Source organism: Peromyscus eremicus, chromosome 12 (assembly GCF_949786415.1).
Source record: "Peromyscus eremicus chromosome 12, PerEre_H2_v1, whole genome shotgun sequence".
Taxonomy (NCBI): domain Eukaryota; kingdom Metazoa; phylum Chordata; class Mammalia; order Rodentia; family Cricetidae; genus Peromyscus; species Peromyscus eremicus.
Window position 1 is genome coordinate 70,606,666 of NC_081428.1, and position 20,870 is coordinate 70,627,535.

Genomic DNA, 20,870 nt, shown 5'->3' on the forward strand with positions numbered 1-20,870 from the left:
CTCCTGGGAACCCTGTCAAAACTACACAGTGGCAGACGATCGAGGGTTGGCCGTGTCTGTGTCAACGGAGTACCATTTTCTCTGTTATGTTTTCCACAGTGGAATGCAGTGGCAATCTCTTTACCCAGAGGACAGGAACCATCACGAGCCCCGACTACCCCAACCCTTACCCCAAGAGCTCCGAATGCTCCTATACCATCGACTTGGAGGATGGCTTCATGGTCAGCCTGCAGTTTGAGGACATTTTTGACATTGAGGACCATCCTGAGGTGCCCTGTCCATATGACTACATTAAGGTAAGCCTGCAATGGATGCTTGTCCCAAGGATGCTGAAGTGTCTTGGCTCAATTGGAAAAAAAAAAAAGAAAATCAATGTTCTGGGCTTTTGGCTTTTCATCTTCTCTTAGGATAGCTAGAGAGCTAAGCCACCAGCTTCCCAGAATGCCATTGTTTAAAATGCTATTTTGGTTTCATCTGCTGCAGGTTGGGGTCTCCTCTGGTTCCAAACCAGGACCCTGGTCACTAGGATGATATGAGGTAAAGAACTACAAAGTCAAAGCTATAATTTAGGAAGGTCCCGTGAGCTGGACTCCACATTATGGAGTGTCTGCTGGACAGTTGAGGGGGGGCTTTGCACTCAGCAAGGACTCATGCTTGGTTTAGTGCCACTCTTGCCTTCTTAATGCATTCCGAACAAGATGCTACAGTTTTTGTTTGTACTAGATCCCACCCATTATGCAGGTGCTTCTGTGGGAGGGAAGAGACCATTATAAAGGCAATAATGAGGGAAGAAAAGGTCCAAGGCCAGTAACTACTCCATTCGAGGTTATTCTAATGCTGCAGGTCAAATGTAAGGTAATCAAATTTTGAGCTTTGGCTGGCATAGTGGGAGAAACAGTTCTCAGATGTGTAGGGGGTAAAATAAGAAATTCCTACAGTGCTAGGTCAAGCGTCTGAGTGAAGCCAAATATTGGGCTCTGACTTCAGGGAAGATGCTGAGCCTGAGAAATAAAGGTGCCCCCAAGTATATAAACAGATGCCATTCTAAGCCATGAGGATACTGAGCAGTTCAAGAAAACAAAATCGATGGGAACTGGAGCCCATGAGTTCTGAGAGCTAGGCAGAGGAAGCAGGGCCATCAGTGAGGTTAGAAAGAGAAGTCTAAAGGGAGCTGTTAGCAGTGGCAGAAGCAGAGAAGCCCAGGACCCGCTGTGAGAAAGCTCAAGAACTTGAAGGCTGACTAGCCCTCTAGTGAGTCAGAAGCTGAGGGAGCTTGGCTGCAGGTGGCACAGGGCATGTTTGTGTTGCTGTGGAGTAAGTTGCTTCCAACACAACAGCTTGCAACAACTCTTACCACATGCTTGGGTAGACCAGAAGTCCCAACGGGCTCTATTGGTTTTCCCTCTAGAGTTTCATGGGATTGAAACCAAGGTGTCAATTTGATGAGACTCTTTTTTTTTTAATGTTTTTTTTTAATTTTTTTATTTTTATTTTGCAATACAATTCAGCTCTACATATCAGCCATGGATTCCCTTGTTCTCCTCCCTCCCGCCCCCCTCACCTTCCCCCCAGCCCAACCCCCATTCCCACCTCCTCCAGGGCAAAGCCTCCCCCACGGACTGAGATCAACCTGGTAGACTCAGTCCAGGTAGGTCCAGTCCCCTCCTCCCAGGCCGAGCCAAGCGATCCTGCATAGGCCCCAGGTTTCAAACAGCCGACTCATGCAATGAGCACAGGACCCGGTCCCACTGCCTGGATGCCTCCCAAACAGATCAAGCCAATCAACTGTCTCACCCATTCAGAGGGCCTGATCCAGTTGGTGACCCCTCAGCCATTGGTTCATAGTTCATGTGTTTCCATTCGTTTGGCTATTTGTCCCTGTGCTTTATCCAACCTTGGTCTCAACAATTCTTGCTCATATAAACCCTCCTCATTCTTGATGAGACTCTTACCTTCAGGCTCTGGGGAAGAAACCACTTCCAAGATCATCTAAGCTTGTGGCAGAATTTTATTCCTAACGTTGCAGGACTTGAGTTCTATACTGGAGAAAGAGCTGTTCTCACTTTCCTCTGTACTGGTCCCTGAGGAGTCCCTCCTGTCAGCCTCATGAAACCCAAAGGCTTCTGCATAGTAAAAGAAACCATAGACCTAGTCAAGAGGTAGCAACAGTATGAGAACAAATGCTCACTGTATGTCTGACAAAGGATTAATGTCTGGAATATATGAAGAACTAAGAAAACTAAACATAAAAAAAGCAACAACCCAACTTTTAAAAAAATAGACCTATGTAGAGAGCTTTTGAAGGAAGAAATACAAATGACAAAAAGAAAATTTTTAAATCTTCAACATCCTTAGCCACTGGAGAAGTGCAAATTAAAATTACTTTGAGGTTTTATCTGACCACAGTCAGAATGGTGAAGATCCAGAAACCAAATGATAACAAATGCTGTGAGGCTGTGATGAAAGAGGAGCCCATATTCGTTGTGGGTGGGGATGTAAATGGATGCAGTCACCATGGAAATTAGGGTAGAGGCTCCTCAAAAACTAGAAACCCAATTACTGTATGACCCAGTTATATCACTCATTGATATCTGTTTAAAAGATAGTAATATAGATGCTACTGTAGAGATCATTGATCGTCCATCTTCACTGCTGCTCTCTTCACAATAGCTAGGACATGGAAAAAGCCTAGATGGCCATCACCTAATGAATGGGTAATGAAAATGTGGTACATGTGTACAGTAGAATTATATCAACAATAAAGAAGGATGAAATCATTAAATGATAATGGATGGAACTGGGAAAAATCATTGAGTGAAGTAACCCAGTCCTAGAAAGACAAACATTGCATGTTCTCTCTCCTATGTGGATGTTAGCGTAGAATCTTTAGATACGTATGATTAATTTGGAGTAACTATAGAAGCCAGGAAACTGGAAAGAGGCTATGCCAGGGTGAGAAATAAGATTTTAAGGGAGGGAGATATCAGAGGATGGGTTGTATAAAGATGGAAGGAGACATGGAGAGAAAGGTTTAGGTGGGAGAAAGGTTTAAGTGGTTAGTAGGGTAAGGCAGAGGAAGGTTGCCTCCAATAAGACTGGCTGTAGGCAAACCTGCAGAGGATTTTCTCAATTAGTGATTTATGGGGAGGGCCCAGCTCATGGTTTGTGGTGCCATTCTGGGGCTGGTGGTCCTGGGATCTATAAGAAAGCAGGCTGAGCAAGCCCTGGGAGCAAGCCCTTCCATGGCCTCCGCATCAGCTCCTGCCTCAGGTTCCTGTCCTAACTTCCTCTAAAGATGAACAGTGATGTGGATGTGGAAGCCAAATAAATCTTTTCCTCCACAGTTTGTTTTTGGTCATGGTATTTCATCACAGCAATAATAACCCTAACTAAGACGGAGGGAAAACTAATACTAAAGATGTTTGAAAGAGCCATATGGAAATATACTAATTTAGAAGCTTCATATTATATTTCTGTCTATCTATCTATCTATCTATCTATCTATCTATCTATCTATCTCTCTATCTATCTATCTATCTAACAATCTATCTAACTCTCTGTTATATACAAAAGAGTTCAAATGGAATTACCTAATATAGGAGAATAACACTTCTCCCAGAAGCCATAGTTATCAAACAAAAAGCCCAGTGGCAGGTGTAGGGTACCACCCTTCAAGTTATTGGTCAGAGAGATCCCATAGAACCCTAATAAACAAAACAGGCTCTTTTCATTTGCTCTTTGCTACCCATCAGAAGTAAATGGTAAGACCCTATTGCTAAAGACACCATTCACTTGAGTCATAAGGCATGGAAAAGTCAAGCTGGTCCTGACCTAGAAGTTTCTTCCTTACTAGCTAACTTTCATGGTACCTGTGGTGCCACAGAGGCAGCTGAGGGAAACCAGGTACCAACAGTCATACCAGGTATGGGCCTTGTGAGCTACAAGAGTAGCCTGGCAAGATATGGCCTTGAGCGCAACAGTGGTATAAATGTTAACGGGGTGACCAACTGCTTTATGGTTGAATTTAAGGCCCACTCCACAAAACAATATTCATGCCTGGCCCTGTAAACTTGGCAAAGAACCTATGCCTGGGAAAGTCATAGACCTCAGGAAAGAGGCCACTACTATCGTTTTGTTAAACAGACATACTGTCAAACTGCCTTCTAAATACTCCTCTCTATGCCCATAGATTAGTGAAACTCTCAGTCTGTGTCCGAGAAGCTTCTTTTTACAATGAGCTGTGATTAAATACAGAGATACACATCTGGTCAGAGTGCAGAAAATGAGTAAAGACTCAGCCCTAAAGAATCATCTATATCACACCACTCCCTCATATAGTTCAAGGAACATTGTAGAAAAGGAGGCGGAAGGATTGTGAGAACACGGCTCATCATTGAGGTCGGCTGCGATACAGTGTCTTCTGGCCATGACAGGAATGTTTCAGCCATGAACTCACTGCAGCTGTTGTTGCTCCCATGAGACCTGTACAAGATCAAGCCAGTCAAAAGCTCAGCACAGATCGGGGAGGGGCTTGCAAAGCCCCGCACCTAGCTGAAGAGCTTTGGTCATTGAAGGCTAAGATAAAATGCATTTTCTTTAGGAAAGTAGCCCCTGGTAGGTTGTCTACGTTCCAGTGGTCAGCTCCACACCCGTGTGCATATATGACCGACACTGATTAGACTCAGTGATTATGGGAAGAGGACATTTATCATGTTGAAGGGGAGATGTGGTGGTGGGGCCTGGGTAGAGTTGGTGGAGAGGTGAGGGGCAAATATATACATATATATATACATATATATATACTTCATATATACATATATATATGAAGTTCTCAAAGAGTGAAAATATGATATTTTTTGAAGTCCCTCTAACCACAAAGTAACACAGAGGAAGAGGAACATGCAGACTGTCTTGGATGACTAACCATTGTGTTCCAGGAGCTCAGCATGATATCCATATCCAGATACTGAATGTCTTGAAGTATCACTTCCTCTGTCCTCCACAAAACAATGATGTCACTCAGGATTATAGACATTGACAAAAGCTAAAAATGGAGTCATGGTTCTCAGCAACAGAAGGAAAGGGGTCAAGCGCACTGGACTGGGAGCTGGGTTGATCTGAATTAGCCAATGGTGTTTAAGTCCATGTCTCCGGCTCTGCTCCATTATAGTCCAAACTCCATCACCTCTGCCCTGCTCATCTGCGACTTTCCAACTGGTACCCTCACTCCATTCTTGCTCCTGTGGCATCTCTCATCCTACAGCATAGAGGGTCACATCAAGATCGGACCAGCACTGTCCATGGAATTAAGCTAAGCTCCTCAATAAAATAAGACCCTCGCCAGTCTGTCCAACCTCGTCTTACACCACTCCCTCTGGTCCAGCCACAGTGGCTTCTCCTGCTCTTCACACCTGCCAAGATCTCTCCCACCTTTGGCCTTGCTTTTTTACATATGCTATCCTTTTTTCTGCCTAGAAAGCGGCCGGAAAAATATGCTGTTTTTCCATTTTCTTCCACTCGTTCTATATATTAGATCGAATGTCATGTCATCATAGGGCTTTCCTTAGCACCTAAAATTGTTAGTTACTATGTTTCTATTACTCAAATGGTGACTTCTATAGATTATATATACTCTAATATTGGAATTAGAAAATATGACACATGTTCCTTTTATACATATGTGCATATGTATTTATATGCTTATAATTATCTTGCTTACTTATTGTTAGTCACTGCAGTAAACAACAGAGTCTTTGAGAGTGGGACCCTTAACTCTTTTGTTTACTGTACAAGACTGCCCACAAAATGTTCATCATTAATTCCAGCATTATTAACTTGCTTTGGTTAACTCTGCAGGCCACTGAAATTATGACAAAAATGGGCATAAAGCCATGTGGTGACTAGTCAGTCTACAAAAAACAAGAGTGTATACTATGGATTTGCATTAGGACTTCCAGAAAGTTCCAGCACTCGTCTACCTGAAGCAGGGCCCTGCAGCACTCAGATCTGACATTTTTCTATATATATTTATTGCCTCTCTTAGATTAAAGCTGGTTCAAGAGTCTGGGGGCCCTTCTGTGGAGAGACATCCCCAGAGCCAATCAGTACTGAGAGTCACATTGTCCAGATCCTCTTCCGAAGCGACAACTCGGGAGAGAACCGAGGCTGGAGACTCTCCTACAGGGCAGCAGGTAACCTTTTCCCCCTTCCCAGGTCACCCTGAGCCACTGTGCTCCCTTGCTCACACAGCAGGTTGTTAAGGGAGGAGGGATGTCGTCCAAGCTAGAAGCCCACTCCTCTGAGGACCTAGTGGGACTCTGAGAAATTGGGAACAAGGGACATGCTACCTCCTGGCTGAGTTTCCCACCTACAAATGGGGGGTGGGTTCCAGGGAAAATGGGCTTGTACTCAAGACTGTCTACACTTCAGCAACACATAGAGAGACTGAAAACACATTGTTCCTCTTTTCTCCTCACGTGGAGATTCATTAAGCTGAGAAGACCTCCCAACCCTGGCCGCCTCCAAGTCTGGCACTGGAGCGTGTGGACCCAGAGCTCTGTGGAGATGGGTCTCTGTACAGGTCCCTGGCCTGGCACAGCCTGCAACCCCAATCCCTAGTGCCCCAAGGCAGCTAGTCCTGACACCAGCCCAGAGGGAGTTCTATGACTCAATAAGTCTGTAATAACTCAAGGGAAAAGAGGGTAGACCCCAACGAGGAGTCATCTTCATAGAACCAGGAGGCCTGGCTCAGCCTGCATGGCCACACAGGGAGAGGAGCGACAGAAATTTAACAAAAGAGCGTTTGTCCCTGTGAAGGTGTCAGGGATAGACCCACTGAGGTTCTTGTCAGGAGCAGCCCCTTGAGGAGAAGCAGAGGCATCTGACCACAGTCCCTCGGTGTCCTAGCAAGAAAGGGTGACTGTGGTCATCCTGAGTAGCCAGTGAGTGAAAAATGCCAGGGCACAAATTTCAAATAAATAGGAAGACCTTGTTTATTTAACCCGAGGTATCCATGGAGTTCAGGCCTCAGGGGCTGAGCTCTTGTGGCTGTGGGACAGTGGCCTTTAGTGTCCCTCCAATCTCTGAGTATAAATGAAATCATTTGGCTGGCTCCTTCACTTTACCAACGAAGAAATGGAAGGCCGCGTCAGAAAATGACTCACTCCTGGTTTCAAACGTCTTGCGTCTAGGCGCCCAGTCCCGCTGTTTCCACCCGCTTCAGGCCTTGCTTGCCAGGTGCTGCCCCTTCACCCCCACTTTCCCTTGTTTCTCACCTGATGCCTTTTCATCTGCTTCCTGCCAGGAAACGAGTGCCCAAAGCTCCAGCCTCCCGCGTTTGGGAAAATCGAGCCCTTGCAAGCGGTGTATTCCTTCAAAGACCAAGTGCTCATCAGCTGCGACACAGGCTACAAAGTGCTCAAGGTGCGGAACCCTGCCTGGGAGGAGGAGTGAGCAGGCTGGAGAAACCCTGCAGAGCCTCCCATGGTGTATGGGGCGCCTGCTCAGCATTTCCTAGCATGCCGTTAAGCTTCCGGTGACTCCAGAAATTCAGAATGATGCATTCCAGCCACCCCTCACTTCGGGACGTGGCACTTAAGTTGTTTCTCCGAGCGTGCGTTGTCCTGGATTTTTAAATATGGGACCATATGGCTCTATAATTAGGGACAACAGCCTTAACAAAGCTCATCAGGGGTGCGGTGGGTTGGTACAGAAAGAGAAGCAGGGGTTTTAAAGATGGCAGATGGGCACTCCTCTAATACCTACGGTTCAAAGTGGCGGTCCACCTACCCACCTTTCAGAACAGGAGTAAAGAGGCACAGTCCCCATGTGTGGAGGCTTGGGACTGGAACCAGTGGTTGGTATCTTTATGTTCCCTAGGTGAGGCTAATGTACAGCCAAGCTAGAGGCCCACTGCTCTGGAGGAATTGCCCTCAGGAAGGGGCTGGATCAGCAGCAGCAGCAGCAGCAGCACCGGGGAGCTTGTTAGAACTATGACTCCTTGGGTAGGTCAGATGTACTGAACTGGAATTTTGGTGGCAGGGAGAGGAAGTCTGTCCCTGCTAGTCCTCTCTAGGTGACGCTGACTGCTAGCTCTAGTTGGAGAAGCATTGACCTAAAACTAGAATAAAACTATAGTTTTCCCTCTAGAGATAACTGTGCCCAGAGTATAAATGGGGGTGACACCGTGAGCACCCATCTCTTTGTTATGGGCAAGTTTGCCTTTGGTGTGCATGGGGCAGGGGGATTTCCAGTTGAAGATAGCCAGGTTTGAAGTTGGAGTTACCTTTGCTAGGCAATATGTGCTAATCCACGACCTGCTTCTTCCCATTCCCTTCCGGGTTTCTTTTCAGGATAATGAGATGATGGACACGTTCCAGATTGAATGTCTGAAGGACGGCACATGGAGTAACAAGATTCCCACCTGTAAAAGTAAGGAAACCAAACGGATTGGCTACAATGATGCATTTCTTCGTGGTGGGGTCAGAGCAAAGACTATGCCGGGTTGAAAGTTTGCCAGAGCTAAGAAAGGTGTCAAAAGTCAAACACCACATAAGAGCTGGACGAAAGAACATGGGAGCCCATTTCAGAAACAGAGTTCAGAATCACACACACACACACACACACACACACACACACACACACACACACAAGCTTTTTGAATGGCCTGGTTTACTTTCTAAACACAATTTTTTCTCTTCACCTGCAGACAGGGTACTAAATTCGGTAAAGGAATAGGATATACTTCAAGGTCTGAAATGAGCCCAAGCTTGGGAATTGCTAGTTTGAGTAACTAGTTTGGCGCCGATGTGCAGAGTCAGTGGAATGGTGTTGAACATGTACATGCCAATTGCTCACCTTCTAAATCTTCTAGATAAGCTGATGGATTAGGGCTGCCTGGGGAGGGCTGTGGGGTCAGCACAGACGACCTCTATGAAGCAGAGAACACTTGCACTTGCTCTGGTGACCCAGAGTTCTTGTCTTGTGTCCCTCTAACATATTATGAGACCATGGACAAGATCTTTTGCTGGAAGTGTGAAACAGAAGAGTTTAGACTAAATTTAATTCTAGAACATGAGTCATGGTTCTAGAGAGGAATAACCCACATAAATTGTCTATTGAGTTTTGCAAAAGAATATCAATTTCCAGTTACTATTCCATTACTCCCATACCCATGTGGTTTCAAATGTTAAAGTTTGGACTGTGATTTTAGCAACTCTATACAGCTGTATAGCCATAGTGTAGTGGCAGTCAGGGAGGAAGGGGGCTCCCAGACTTCCTTTAGAATAGAGATGAGAAGTCTAGATACTATTATCAATTACATGATGCCCATCTCATGACTTTGGGCTCTTTCCTCTTTCTTTTCTCCTAAATAGTTTCCATCCAGCATTCAGACAGATCCTGACAGGAAGGCTCCCTTGAGGCAAACCCCAGGTAGCCCCGAAGTCAGACTGGGCTTGTTTCCTTTTTCATATGGTGATGGACTGCGTTGGGGGTGGGGCCTGTAAAGGGAAAAGACTATCATTTATAACTTCCTAAGGTCAGTACTTACTGGATGCCAACACAGAGTTCTGTAGGGAATTCAGATGGAAAGGACAGGGTCTAGCCTGAAGACCTCAGATGTTCCTTCTGTAGGTGGCCCAGTCAGTGTGCAGTGTGACGGGGTTCTGAGCTAGGTCCCCTGCAGGGCAAAGCAAGGGTCATTCTGAAGATCAGTGGAAGTGTGTGGTGCTCAAAACTGAACCAGACACTGTAGTCAGGAAGTTGTGGCTTTAAATGTAGATTCTAGCACCTGGGTGGGCCTAGGTAATTTGCTCATACTCTTTTGGCCTCATCCTCCATGGTCAAGACTGTGGTGAGAACTAACTGGGTTCCTACCCACACCATGCCTGTAGAGAGCCAGAAATACATTCAAATGTAATAAGCACTTAGTTATACCCAGCCCACCCCCATCGGAGAGCAGGGGTTTGGAATCTCTGTTTCATATTTCTGGAAAACAGAAAGTGCTATTAGTATTTTGCCCTGGTGAAACACATGGGTTATTATAATGGAAACGTTGACAGAGTAAGGCCATATCAGATCGTATCATTTTATGTGACCTATGCTAGAAAGCCACAGATCATCTTATCACTTTATACTTAAAAGTTGACCCAATTCATTTGCATTAAACTAGATTAGGACTGTTACAGCCCTTGTTAACACACAGCCAGCGTCTTTGAGCATCTGTGGGTACTTTGTACTCTGGTAGGTCCTAGGGAAGATGTACAGTAAGACAGATGAGTTGAATCATTGGGAATGTGCAGGGAGGGGTTGGAGACAGACAAGAAGTATGCAGGGTGTGACTAAGGCATATGCAGCAGAGAGACTGGGAATGTGGTTCAGGTGGTAGCATGCTCACCTAGAATGCACAAGGCACTGGACCCAGTCCCCAGCATTGAATATACCAGGCATGGGAGCACATGCTTATAGCTCCAGCACTCCAGAGATGAAGAGTGGAGACAGAAAGGTTAGGAATATAAGGTCATCTTCAGCCATATAGTGAGTTCAAGGCCAGCCCAGGCCATGTGATACTCTGTCTAAAAGAAAAAATGATAAAAAAAAAATGTACAGAAGAACAGGAAGTGGGAATTATGGGCTGTGGTCCTGGCCCTGCCTCCACTTTGTGGTGACAAGTCCTTCTATACTCTGAATGCCATCTGTCAAATAAGCATTTTGGCCAGATGAATGCAAAGCTCCCAGCCAGGGGCAGAATTTTATCTTCCTCAGGAGCCAGGATGTAAGATTATGCAAATTCTCAGAATGATACAAATTCAGCAGTCCCAAACTGTCCTTCACACTGCCTATGCCTAAACTGCATTCTGAACATTCCGGTAGAATGGTTTCTGTATTTCCTGCATGAACTATTTCTGCTTTGCTTGCTAACTTTTCTCTCTCTTCCTTTTCTCTCTCTTTCTCTTGCTCCCTCTCCCTCTCTCTGCCCTTCTTCCTTTTGTCTCCTGGTCCTACCATGACTTCACTACGGTTACAGAAAGCGAGATGGATTTGGAGAAGGAATTCGAGTCAGAGCCAGTGACAGAGTGAATGACAATCATGGGAGCCCCACACAGTGCAGACATCCGAGGATGGATTATACAGAGACCCCCCCCCAATCCCAGAGCTACCCCACCCTGCCCCACCCACAGACACTCCATTGCCCACTTCAGTGTGGATTAGGACGGATGCGAAGCGAGGCAGCCGCGCCTCAGCTGTGGGAAGTGCTGCCTACCTGAGAACAAATTCTCTCTTGATGATTTACTCACCATTCAAACTAACTCCAAAGAGCAATGAAAGACAATGGGTGATTTTTTTTTAAATCTCTAAGTAAACTGTACTTGTCTCAAAGGAAAATATGTCCTTGGGTCGAGAAACACAAATTTAATATACAATCATGTGTCCTAGATCAACATGGACTCTGGCTACTGATCAACTCCAAACTACAAATTTAAATGGGTCAGGATGCCAGCTACTTAATGACTTTTGAATTTTTGGCTTCTGCTACTGTCTGAACAACCATGAGTTTATAAAATGAATAATAACACTGAGTGTGGATTTTTGAGAATCTGGTTGTTTTTTCATTCAGAAAGTGTATTTCCCATCCACACTGTTTGGGCTGAAATTCTACTATCCAAGTTTCCTTACTACTGGGGCTTACAAGTTTTGTGTTTCTTAAAACTCACTGATTAAAAACCTTAAAGAAATGAGCATCAATCACATCTGGAGGCAGTGGTCCTCAGCTTGGAGGTGATGACTCTAACTAGGTCATAAACAACAGTGAAGAACATCAGCATGCATGCTGGAATCTACAAGGCAACGTCTGCCTGAGCACACATATCTGAGAGGCCCTGCTTCTTACTCTATGACTACCCAACCTAATGGTTAGATGGTCACTTAGTGAGAGCAGAATCCTGCAAATGTGGATGATGAGTTGGAGACTGAGGTGCTGTCTTAGGGTAGAGATGCCCTTGATGGAGGAGATGGGATGGACACTAAAGACAAATGTCATCTGGGCAAATGTTTGCCAGCCCACAAGGTGTTCACAATCATTATGCAGAGGTGAGAAAGGGACTCACAACTCAAGAGGAAGATTTGATATGTGTCCAAACAATTGTAACAACAAACAACGTAAGATGCGTATCTCCTAAGGGATGTGAGTGAGGATTTCAAGGACACAAGAGCATGACCTATCCAGTTAGAAGAGTTACAGACATTTTAGGAAGAAGCATGGTGGTATGGAAACAAAGTGCCCAGATATCGGGGGGGGGGGGGTACAGGAAATGCCCGTGAGGAGGACATGGCATGCTGGAGAGTCTGATGACATTGGAGTATAGATGCGCTGAGGGAAAGAGAATGAGATCAGGAAGGTCATGGGGCTTAACCCTTGGTCCTGAGTACCAGGATCTTCTTATGGAGAGCTCTCCAAGAAGCCCCTGAACTACAGAAAAGCATGTTTAAAGCTTAGGCCAAGAAAGATGTGCTAGAAGAAAAATAAATGGCAGCAGGAAATGACCAGAGAGACAAGATGTGGGATAGCACCGCTCATACCACAGAGTGGTGAGCAGGGCAGGCTGAGGAAGGGGAGGAGAGAAGAACATTCTGACTCCAGGGTGTGAAGCGGCCAAAGACAGAGAGGGTGAGTTCGTTTTGTGTAGCTAACAAGCTACCGCAACATGGCCGCCAACACCATTGCGCTGACAGTTCCGGAAGTTAGGAGTCTTGATGCCCCACCCTCAACACTTTGATCAATGTCCAAAGCTAAATTCTAGCCAATCAGGGCTTGTGGGAGCTCACGTCCCTCTGGAAAGTCTGCAGAGTGAAGACAGAGGCAAACATAGAACAGGAGAAACCCTTATTAAAAGCTGGGGACACCATTTCTGACACACACTGATTGTGTCAGGCAAGAAGCCTTCTAGCTCTTGGGAAAGTTGTCTCCTCTCAAAGACACAGGACTTCCTCCCCGTCATTCTGCACTTGGGAAGAAGGTTGTTCCCTCCACACTGACTACGATTGAGCTGACATGGCTCCCTGTTTTCTGTTTGTTACCCCCTTTCTCTGGCATCTGTGTCAGTGGGCAGAGTTTCATGTCTGGAGCCATGTGAAAGCATGCCCTCTACTGAGAAAATATCTCTAACACCAACCACTCAAGCGCAGGGCCAAGCACTCAATTCCTCCATTAGGGATAGGAGAGTCATGAGGATTACTGAAGCTAAAGAAGCTTCCAGAAGGCTCAGGGAGGTAGCAGTAGTACCAGTATCCAGGTACCAGCCTAAGGGATTTTCTAAAGGTAGAGAGAACATCAGCTTCAAGTCTCGTCGGGAAAGTCAACTTAAATCTATGTAGGGTTTTAAATGTCAGTCTCTATTTCTTATTATCCTGGCGTTAGCCTTCATGCTTACCTCACAACCTGCCAGAGTGTCTGTGTTCTGGGTTATCAATGCAAAGGAAGTAATCTGTTCAGGGGGGCTTGAAGGCCAGGACCCCTTTGGGTAAGAAGTACCCACATGCACTTCCTTCCCTCACCCCCTTTTTTTTTAGTCTTGAAGGTTCTGGAATCAGACAAATTGTAACTTAGGTAACTCTAGTCAATCTAAAGGTGAGTTTAAAGTCCTAGGGTTAAAAACCACAATGTCTAACCGATGCTCAGAGGTTAGCTGCCCCTCTCCAGTGAGCCAAATTGAGGAGGAGGTGGAATTTTGGAAATTTTACCAGAACTCAGGAAATATTGACAGCTAGTGTCCACATCAGCCAGCTAATGTTTACTATTTAACTAGAAAGCAGATATTCAGGAATAGCTAGTACCATTTACTGGAAGAACACTGAATCCAACCAAGGTCAGGGCTAGTTCTCACTCTAATTATAATTCCCTAGGTAACTTGGATTGATTGAGGCTTCTTTCTCTTGGCTTATCTCTGACATAAAGAAGAATTTCTACATGGTCTACCTCAGTTTCTCTTCCATCTGTGGAATTTCATGTTTCTCTAATTCTGTTACAAACTATATTATATGTAGGATTAGAGTTTCCTTAAAAACAAGCATCATTGTACTCTCAGGGTTACTTAATGAGAAAAAAAGAAAACAAAAAACAAAAGCAAGCATCATTCTCCAAAAGAGGCCCTTAAAAAAAAATCAATAGATTGGGTCCTCAGCCTCTGATGTAACCATGAAAAGATGTCTTGACTAGGCTGATTCATGCTAGACTCCATCCATGCTAGCAACTTACCTAAAATGTGGCTAGACAAGCAAGTTTTCTAAAGCCCATCCTAAGGGGCGGCATCTTTGGTCACGTCCTATACTGATGATAGCCAGCCCCAGTATCCAGCATTATCAGAGGAGAAAACGAACAGGTGGAGACTGGGAGTTTGTCCATTGAGACTCTCTCTGCATTCTGTGACAGATGAGCTGCCTGCAGGGAGCCAGCAGGGTGGGGCTGTGTACTCACAGAGGAACTGGGTTCTTTTGTTTGTTTGGTTGTTTGGTTGGTTGGTTGGTTGGTTTTGTTATTTTAGTACGAAGTTCCAATGTGAGCACATTAAATGTTCTTATTCGGCCTGTGGTTGGGACTGGAAAAACGGGAAGATGATTTGGTTGAGGTCAGCCAGGATTTTCTCACTGCGCTGTGGGCTTCGTGCCTGGGCCATGAAAGCAGAGATGATTGCAAAACGAGCTGAGAGTCAAAGAGGCTGTGGTCGGGGAGAAACTTTGGTCTCCATAAGTCTCGGCAGGCCTGCCCTGCCCTGCAATTGACACCAGGGCAAGTAAGTCAACTGTAGAGTTGGGTTGTAATGGAGAGATGCCAAAAGTGGAGATGGCAGCCATGTGGGCAGTATACTGCACAGGTACAGGGTGCCAGTCCGACAGGATACAGTGTTTCTCCCTGGAGTTGGGTGTAGTGTATAACCTGCACATCTAAGGAAGATAGATGCCCTGGTGACCCCGAGAGGAAGAACAAACGGTAGCTAAGGGGGTCTCACTTCTCTCTCAGTTGTAGACTGCGGAGTCCCAGCAGGGTTGAAGCATGGACTGGTGACCTTCGCCACAAGAAACAACCTCACGACATACAAATCCGAGATAAGATACTCCTGCCGGCAGCCCTATTACAAGATGCTTCACAATATCTCAGGTAAGCCCTCCACGTCTACGGTACCTCACACTTCCTGGGCCTCGGGCGGGGGCTGAAACAGCTCTAGGAGGAGTGACCGCCTAGACATGTGCAAAGCCTTGTGATACAAGTGTCACGTCCCATTAGGCACGCCATTTGACCCTTGCTCCCCATGTGCTCAAGATGATAGGTCCGTTTAGACACACTTAAATAGTCCCAGGACCAAAGCCAAGGTGTTTTCCCCTTTAACTTGGAATTCTGAAAAGATTCTAGTAAAATATAGAGCCTGTGGTGGAACATGAAGAATGCATCCATGACAAAATTCAGAGACTAATGGAGCCTCTCAAGGAAGTCTGGACTCTGCCAAAGTTAATTCCCTCATGTGTCTGAGGTAGAGCTAGGATTTCTAGAAAATGGCCACTGGGGCTGACTCCACTGTCTCTGCCTCCTCTTGGAGTTGACCAGACCAAAGCCACCCGGTAGAGTTGTAGCACCCCTGTGGGGTTTCCTTCAGAGACATGTCTCACTCAGAGGTCAGATGGGCTGAGAGAAAGAGAAGCAATCAACACATTTCAGTGGAAAATCCAACACGTCCCAGACCAAGACCCCAACACAGCCACGGCTGTTGCTCTCCAGGCCTCTCCACAGTTTCTGGCCAAGATTCTTGGCTCGGCCCGGGGTCAGGCAGCAGCATGTAGGCCAGGGGTGAAGGACTAGCAACAGGCAGTCTGTTGGTCACAGTGAAGGTATGGGAGAAAATAGGAGAAATAATTAGAAATGTGCCCCCACTTCTCCCGAGAATGAGGCCTCGTGGACTCAAACCACCATTACCCTCAAAGTTACTCCTGGTCTCCAGCAGAAAAACAACCAACCCTCATGGAGACAAGAAAGCCTCCCCTCTGCATGTGAGCCCTGAGGACAATCCCTTAGTTCCTCTACGTCTCCAAAGCTCACCTTTAAATAAGGGAGCGTGCTGTAGCTCACGCGGCTATTGTCAGGCCCACATTGGGTGGGGGACACAGATATGCCTCATTAAAGCTCAAAGAAGGGAGAGAGGAGCACGTGTGCTGACAGAGCTTGATGAACAAAGGTCCTATGATCCACGAGAGACACCTGCCAAGGCCCAGGAGTAGAGAGAAGAGCACAGACTGCCCTCAGGCAGGCAGGGTTAGACTGGTGGGGCTTCTGGAGCCATGCTGAGAAGTACGGTGTTTGCTTCTGAGGACAGTAATTCAGAGCTGAAGAGAAAGCTTCTTCAGGTCTCAGAGACGACTGGCTCAGAGAGACCCTGAACAGCTGCCGTGATCTGTGTTAGAGCAATTGAGAGCCCAGGCCTGTTTCCCGGGTGTTCCACGTAATCATTTTCTTTCTCCGCTCCTTTCCCTCACAAAGGTGTATATACGTGTTCTGCACACGGGGCCTGGACGAATGAAGTGCTCAAGAGAAGCCTGCCCACCTGCCTTCCAGGTACCTCACTCACTGAGTCCTCTGTCTCACAGTATCCCACGCGAGGTCTGTTAATGTCAAGTTGAGAAGGAAATGCTTTGCTTTTGAAGTGATGTCATCAGAAGGTTAAAAGTCAGAAAAGTCTAGCCCCGCCTCTTCTCAAGCTAACCAGTGTCCATACTCGGCCTACTTTAAGATCTCAGAAGCTTCGTATCTCTTTGCTGTTCAACTCCAGTTCTTTCCCACTAGGTTTTTCAGCCAAAGCAATTTGTGTGTGCACCTTGTGTTGTGCTGGGGAAATCACGAAAATGGACACCCTGTCCTTGGGCATGCACCAGCCCCTAAAGAAGATAACTATAATGTGCTATTGAGCCCAAAACGAGTTATGTGCACAAATAGATCTGATTCTGCCTCCTCCATGTCTCATCTACTGGCCCCGCTTTAAAGTGGAAAGCGAACTTTGAGGTAACAAGAGGTGTCAGGATGAATATAGATGTTGGGGAACTTGCTTTGGCATTGAAAGTACAGATGATTAGCTTTGCATCATGACTCACAATGCATCTATGCAAAATTAGAAAATTATAGCCCAAGATCACACACTGTAGAGCTAAACACAACCCACAGAAATTAACTTCAGTACATACAATGCTGAAATTTATACACTTTTAATTTCTAAAATTCGAGAATAATAGCAATTAAATGATGCAGCACTTAAGACAGCATTGAAGAACATTGAAATGTTATCGCCCTTCCTGATTCAGCATGCACATTTCCATGAACAGCAGCTTTGCATCTGGTGGCTTTTTTTTTGCTGAATGAAAATGTTGGGCAAACTGAGATAGTGTACTTTATGCATGACACATGTTAGTAGCCCTTGGTGTTCATTTAGTGGGCTTCTAAATATTGAGTTACACATTAAAACACCAGGCTAAGGAGCTTTCTGAGATTAATCCTCAGGACATGAAGAGCACAGGAGCATTTGGGTCTGTTCCATCACAGGCACACTGGGCCTCCTAGCAAGGGGAACTAAAGGTACATGTGTGTGCAGGAATGGAGGGGTAAACACCAGAAAGGGACTGAGGCAGTGTAGAAGGAAGAGGCCATGCCACTCACACTCTTGACAATTCCACTCACCTCAAGTTGTCTTGGCCACAAGCACGTTCACGGACTCCAAGTGTGGAAGACTTTAAAAAGAGCAGAATGGTGGGTAGGTAACAAGCTGGAGGTTCAGATGTCCGTATTCCTAAAATATTATGTGGCCAAGAAAACTAAAAATCAGTTCCCATCCTAGAAAGCCACAGGGTGATGTCTGGATGGGGAATACATACTGGGCTGGGTGCACGCCTGCTGCAGCTGTTTCCCCGTGGGGTCTTTGGTAAGAAATTATGTTATCTGGGGATGGGATTCCATACCTCAGAAATGAGTGGCCAAGACCAAGAAATGGCTGACATTTTATGGTTCTCAACGGTCATCAGTCCCACTCTGTAAAGAGCAGCTTGGATACACTGAGTCATGAAATTCTTTTAACACGCAGAATCTGGCAGAATCATAATGTATCACTGGACCACACTAGAACTTTCCAAATTCTTTCCTTCTGAAAACCCGGGTAGTAAGCCAGACTTGACAAAACCATTTCATCCAGTACCACAGTGACTACCTTTTTGTGGTGGAGGGCTATAAGCAGTCAGGATTCACTACTTTTTTTTCTGACATGAAAACTAAGGATCAAATGGGTGGGGCGACTTTTACAAGGTCACCTTTTGAGTTGGGGCTGACCTACAAGATAACTCGGAACATTGCTGTCTACGTGGGCAGTGCTGCGCTTTCCTTGACAGGTCATAATTTATTTCATCCAAAGGTATTGAGAATCCTGGAACACCACCTTTTTGTTTTAAGGAGCCTACTTCCTTCGGTACCCACCATTTTTATTTTTCGTTTTAATCTGACTTCAGCATCGCCAAAACTTTGAACGTTCCAAGAATGTTCTCTGTCCAAGGGAAGACTGGGAGGGGAGTAACTGTGACCAACATGGAAGATTCCAAGCATGGAATCGGAGGTCATTGTCACCAACTGCTGAGTTTCACTGAGCTCAGTGGTGCACACCTGGAGTCCCACCTACTTAAAAAACTGAAGCCAAAGCAGAAGAGGAGGAGGGTGGGGAGGAGGAGGGTGGGGAGGAGGAGGAGGGTCCTATTTCAGTGAACTCCCCCAGTGACCTGTTGCATCATTTAAACCCCTTGAAAAATCAAAGGTACATCAGAAGTAAAACATTGTAATTGGCAAATGAAGCTAGTCTCATGAAGCAGCATTTCCTTTTCTTAATATTATTTGTAAGCAAACCTTCTCTGAAACTTTGTTTCTCCATCTATAAATTAGCTGTTCTCTAACATTCTTTGGGCTGTGACCTTCTGTGACCTCGGGATGTACTTGCACCTTGGTTGGGGAGAGGAACCATTCGTTGCTGGCCATGAGCTCCATTGTGACATGGACTGGGTCGTCTCTTTGTCCCTCATCAGATTATGGCCTTTGTCTGCTAGATGAGTTTTTATGTCGCATGCCACAGACCCCCCTTGAAATGTCACCTTGTTGTCTGCCGTTTGTAATGAGAGACTGGCCCTGAACTTCAAAGCCCAGGCCAAAACGGGTTAGAAGGTCTGTTTACGTCTGGTTTGGAATAAAAGACAGGATGGCCCAGGATCGTGGAAGAAGCATTTGGCACTGGGAAGATGAGCATCCGAAAAGCATTAGCCTGTTGAAAGTTTACCCTCCCAAAGTCACAAGAGAACCCAAATGTTCTTTGGTCGCTAAAGAATTGTTAGAAGTGCCCAGGGCCAAAGAGGATAGCCTGACCATTGCAACAGGATGCACACGCCCACACCAGCCTCTAACACTCTGCTCGGGAAACGCCCGTATGAGTCCGTTCATAGCCAGTGAGGGCTTGTTACTGAAGACCCTCTGCTCATAAGTTTGGCTGTGGGAGTTTGGTGACACATGTGTGTGCTTGGGGTGCAGCTCAGAGGAACGAAGTTTTCTCTCTTAAAGGTACTACAGGACCCCTGGGTGCAATGATGGGTGGTCCTGAGCAGGGAGCATGCATCATTGCTTGTGGATTATGCCACCTTTTCCTTACCCTGTACACACTGAGCCTTAACACACAAACACCAGTGAGTCTTTTAGGCCAGAGAAGCCTATGGCCATGGTCTTAATATGTAATAAAGCAGTATACAGATGAAAACTCTATCTTATGATCTAGTTTAGGCCCTGCTTACTTGATGTGATAACCGTGTTACCTTGGGCTAACCTCAACCTCTAGACAATGACATTCGTGTATAAATTGTGGACATAGTAAACATAAGAAAAAAATCCAAGAAATTTAAAATTTGGAGATCATCTTTCAGAAGTTGAAATACAGGAGTATTGACTTAGCTCATTTGGAAAGTGGAAAAGTTAAGTCAAGAACCCAAGTATCTCGGTCTGGCGTGAAATCTATGAAATTCTCATTGAACTTAGTAATTGTGCCACATGCTGCATAATTCATAAAATAAGCATTAGTAGCACACCCATTCTGCAGATGAGGAAACTGAGCTTCTGGAAGTCATACAACTTGCCATGGCTCATAAAGGGGAGTTGTGGAGTTGGAAGCTTGACATCTGACTACTATAGTCTGTTGGATGGCCATTGAGGCTCTCTCCATTTCTCTGTGCCCAGCTACAGAAAATGCCAGAAGGTTCTCTGAGAGCCTGTAGTGCAAATGGCTTCTGGGAGATAAGGTGCCTTCCTAGAGAAGAAGGGGTATAAGTATCCTCAGCTAATGATGGCTAAATATGGTCCAGTCCCAAAGCAGTTTAGCCAGAAGTGGCTCAAGTTGGACAAGACCAAATATAGAATGATCTGGTACAGGAATGGCTCTGGTTATGGAGGTCTAAATTAGACGAAGGCCAACTCAGAGAGATTTAGATGTGACTGAATAAGCTCTCCGAAGCTTGCAAGACTCAGGCTAGTGAGGGTTCCATGGTGGCATAATCCACAGTGGGTGATTATTGAATTTCTCTCGGTTCTTTTCATGTGCTTGACTCTGTCCCTGTCTCTTGTTTCCACCTCCTCCTTCTTGCAGTGTGTGGGCAGCCCTCCCGGCCCCTGCCAAACCTGGTGAAGAGGATTATCGGAGGCCGGAACGCTGAGCTCGGCCTCTTCCCGTGGCAGGCCCTGATCGTGGTGGAGGACACATCCAGGGTACCTAACGACAAGTGGTTTGGCAGTGGGGCCCTGCTCTCTGAATCCTGGATACTCA

The 20,870-nt window shown here is 45.8% G+C and overlaps 1 protein-coding gene across 1 annotated transcript in view; it reads left to right on the forward strand.

Annotated features, from left to right (window-relative positions):
• The window catches only part of Masp1 (MBL associated serine protease 1), a 62,712-nt gene that overhangs the window by 25,743 nt on the left and 16,099 nt on the right, over positions 1–20,870 (forward strand). The window contains exons 5-10 of the mRNA XM_059277029.1: positions 100–296; positions 6,044–6,191; positions 7,304–7,422; positions 8,352–8,430; positions 15,017–15,154; positions 16,526–16,600. Of these exons, the coding sequence (XP_059133012.1) occupies positions 100–296; positions 6,044–6,191; positions 7,304–7,422; positions 8,352–8,430; positions 15,017–15,154; positions 16,526–16,600 (756 nt within the window). The remainder of the gene's footprint in view (positions 1–99; positions 297–6,043; positions 6,192–7,303; positions 7,423–8,351; positions 8,431–15,016; positions 15,155–16,525; positions 16,601–20,870) is intronic.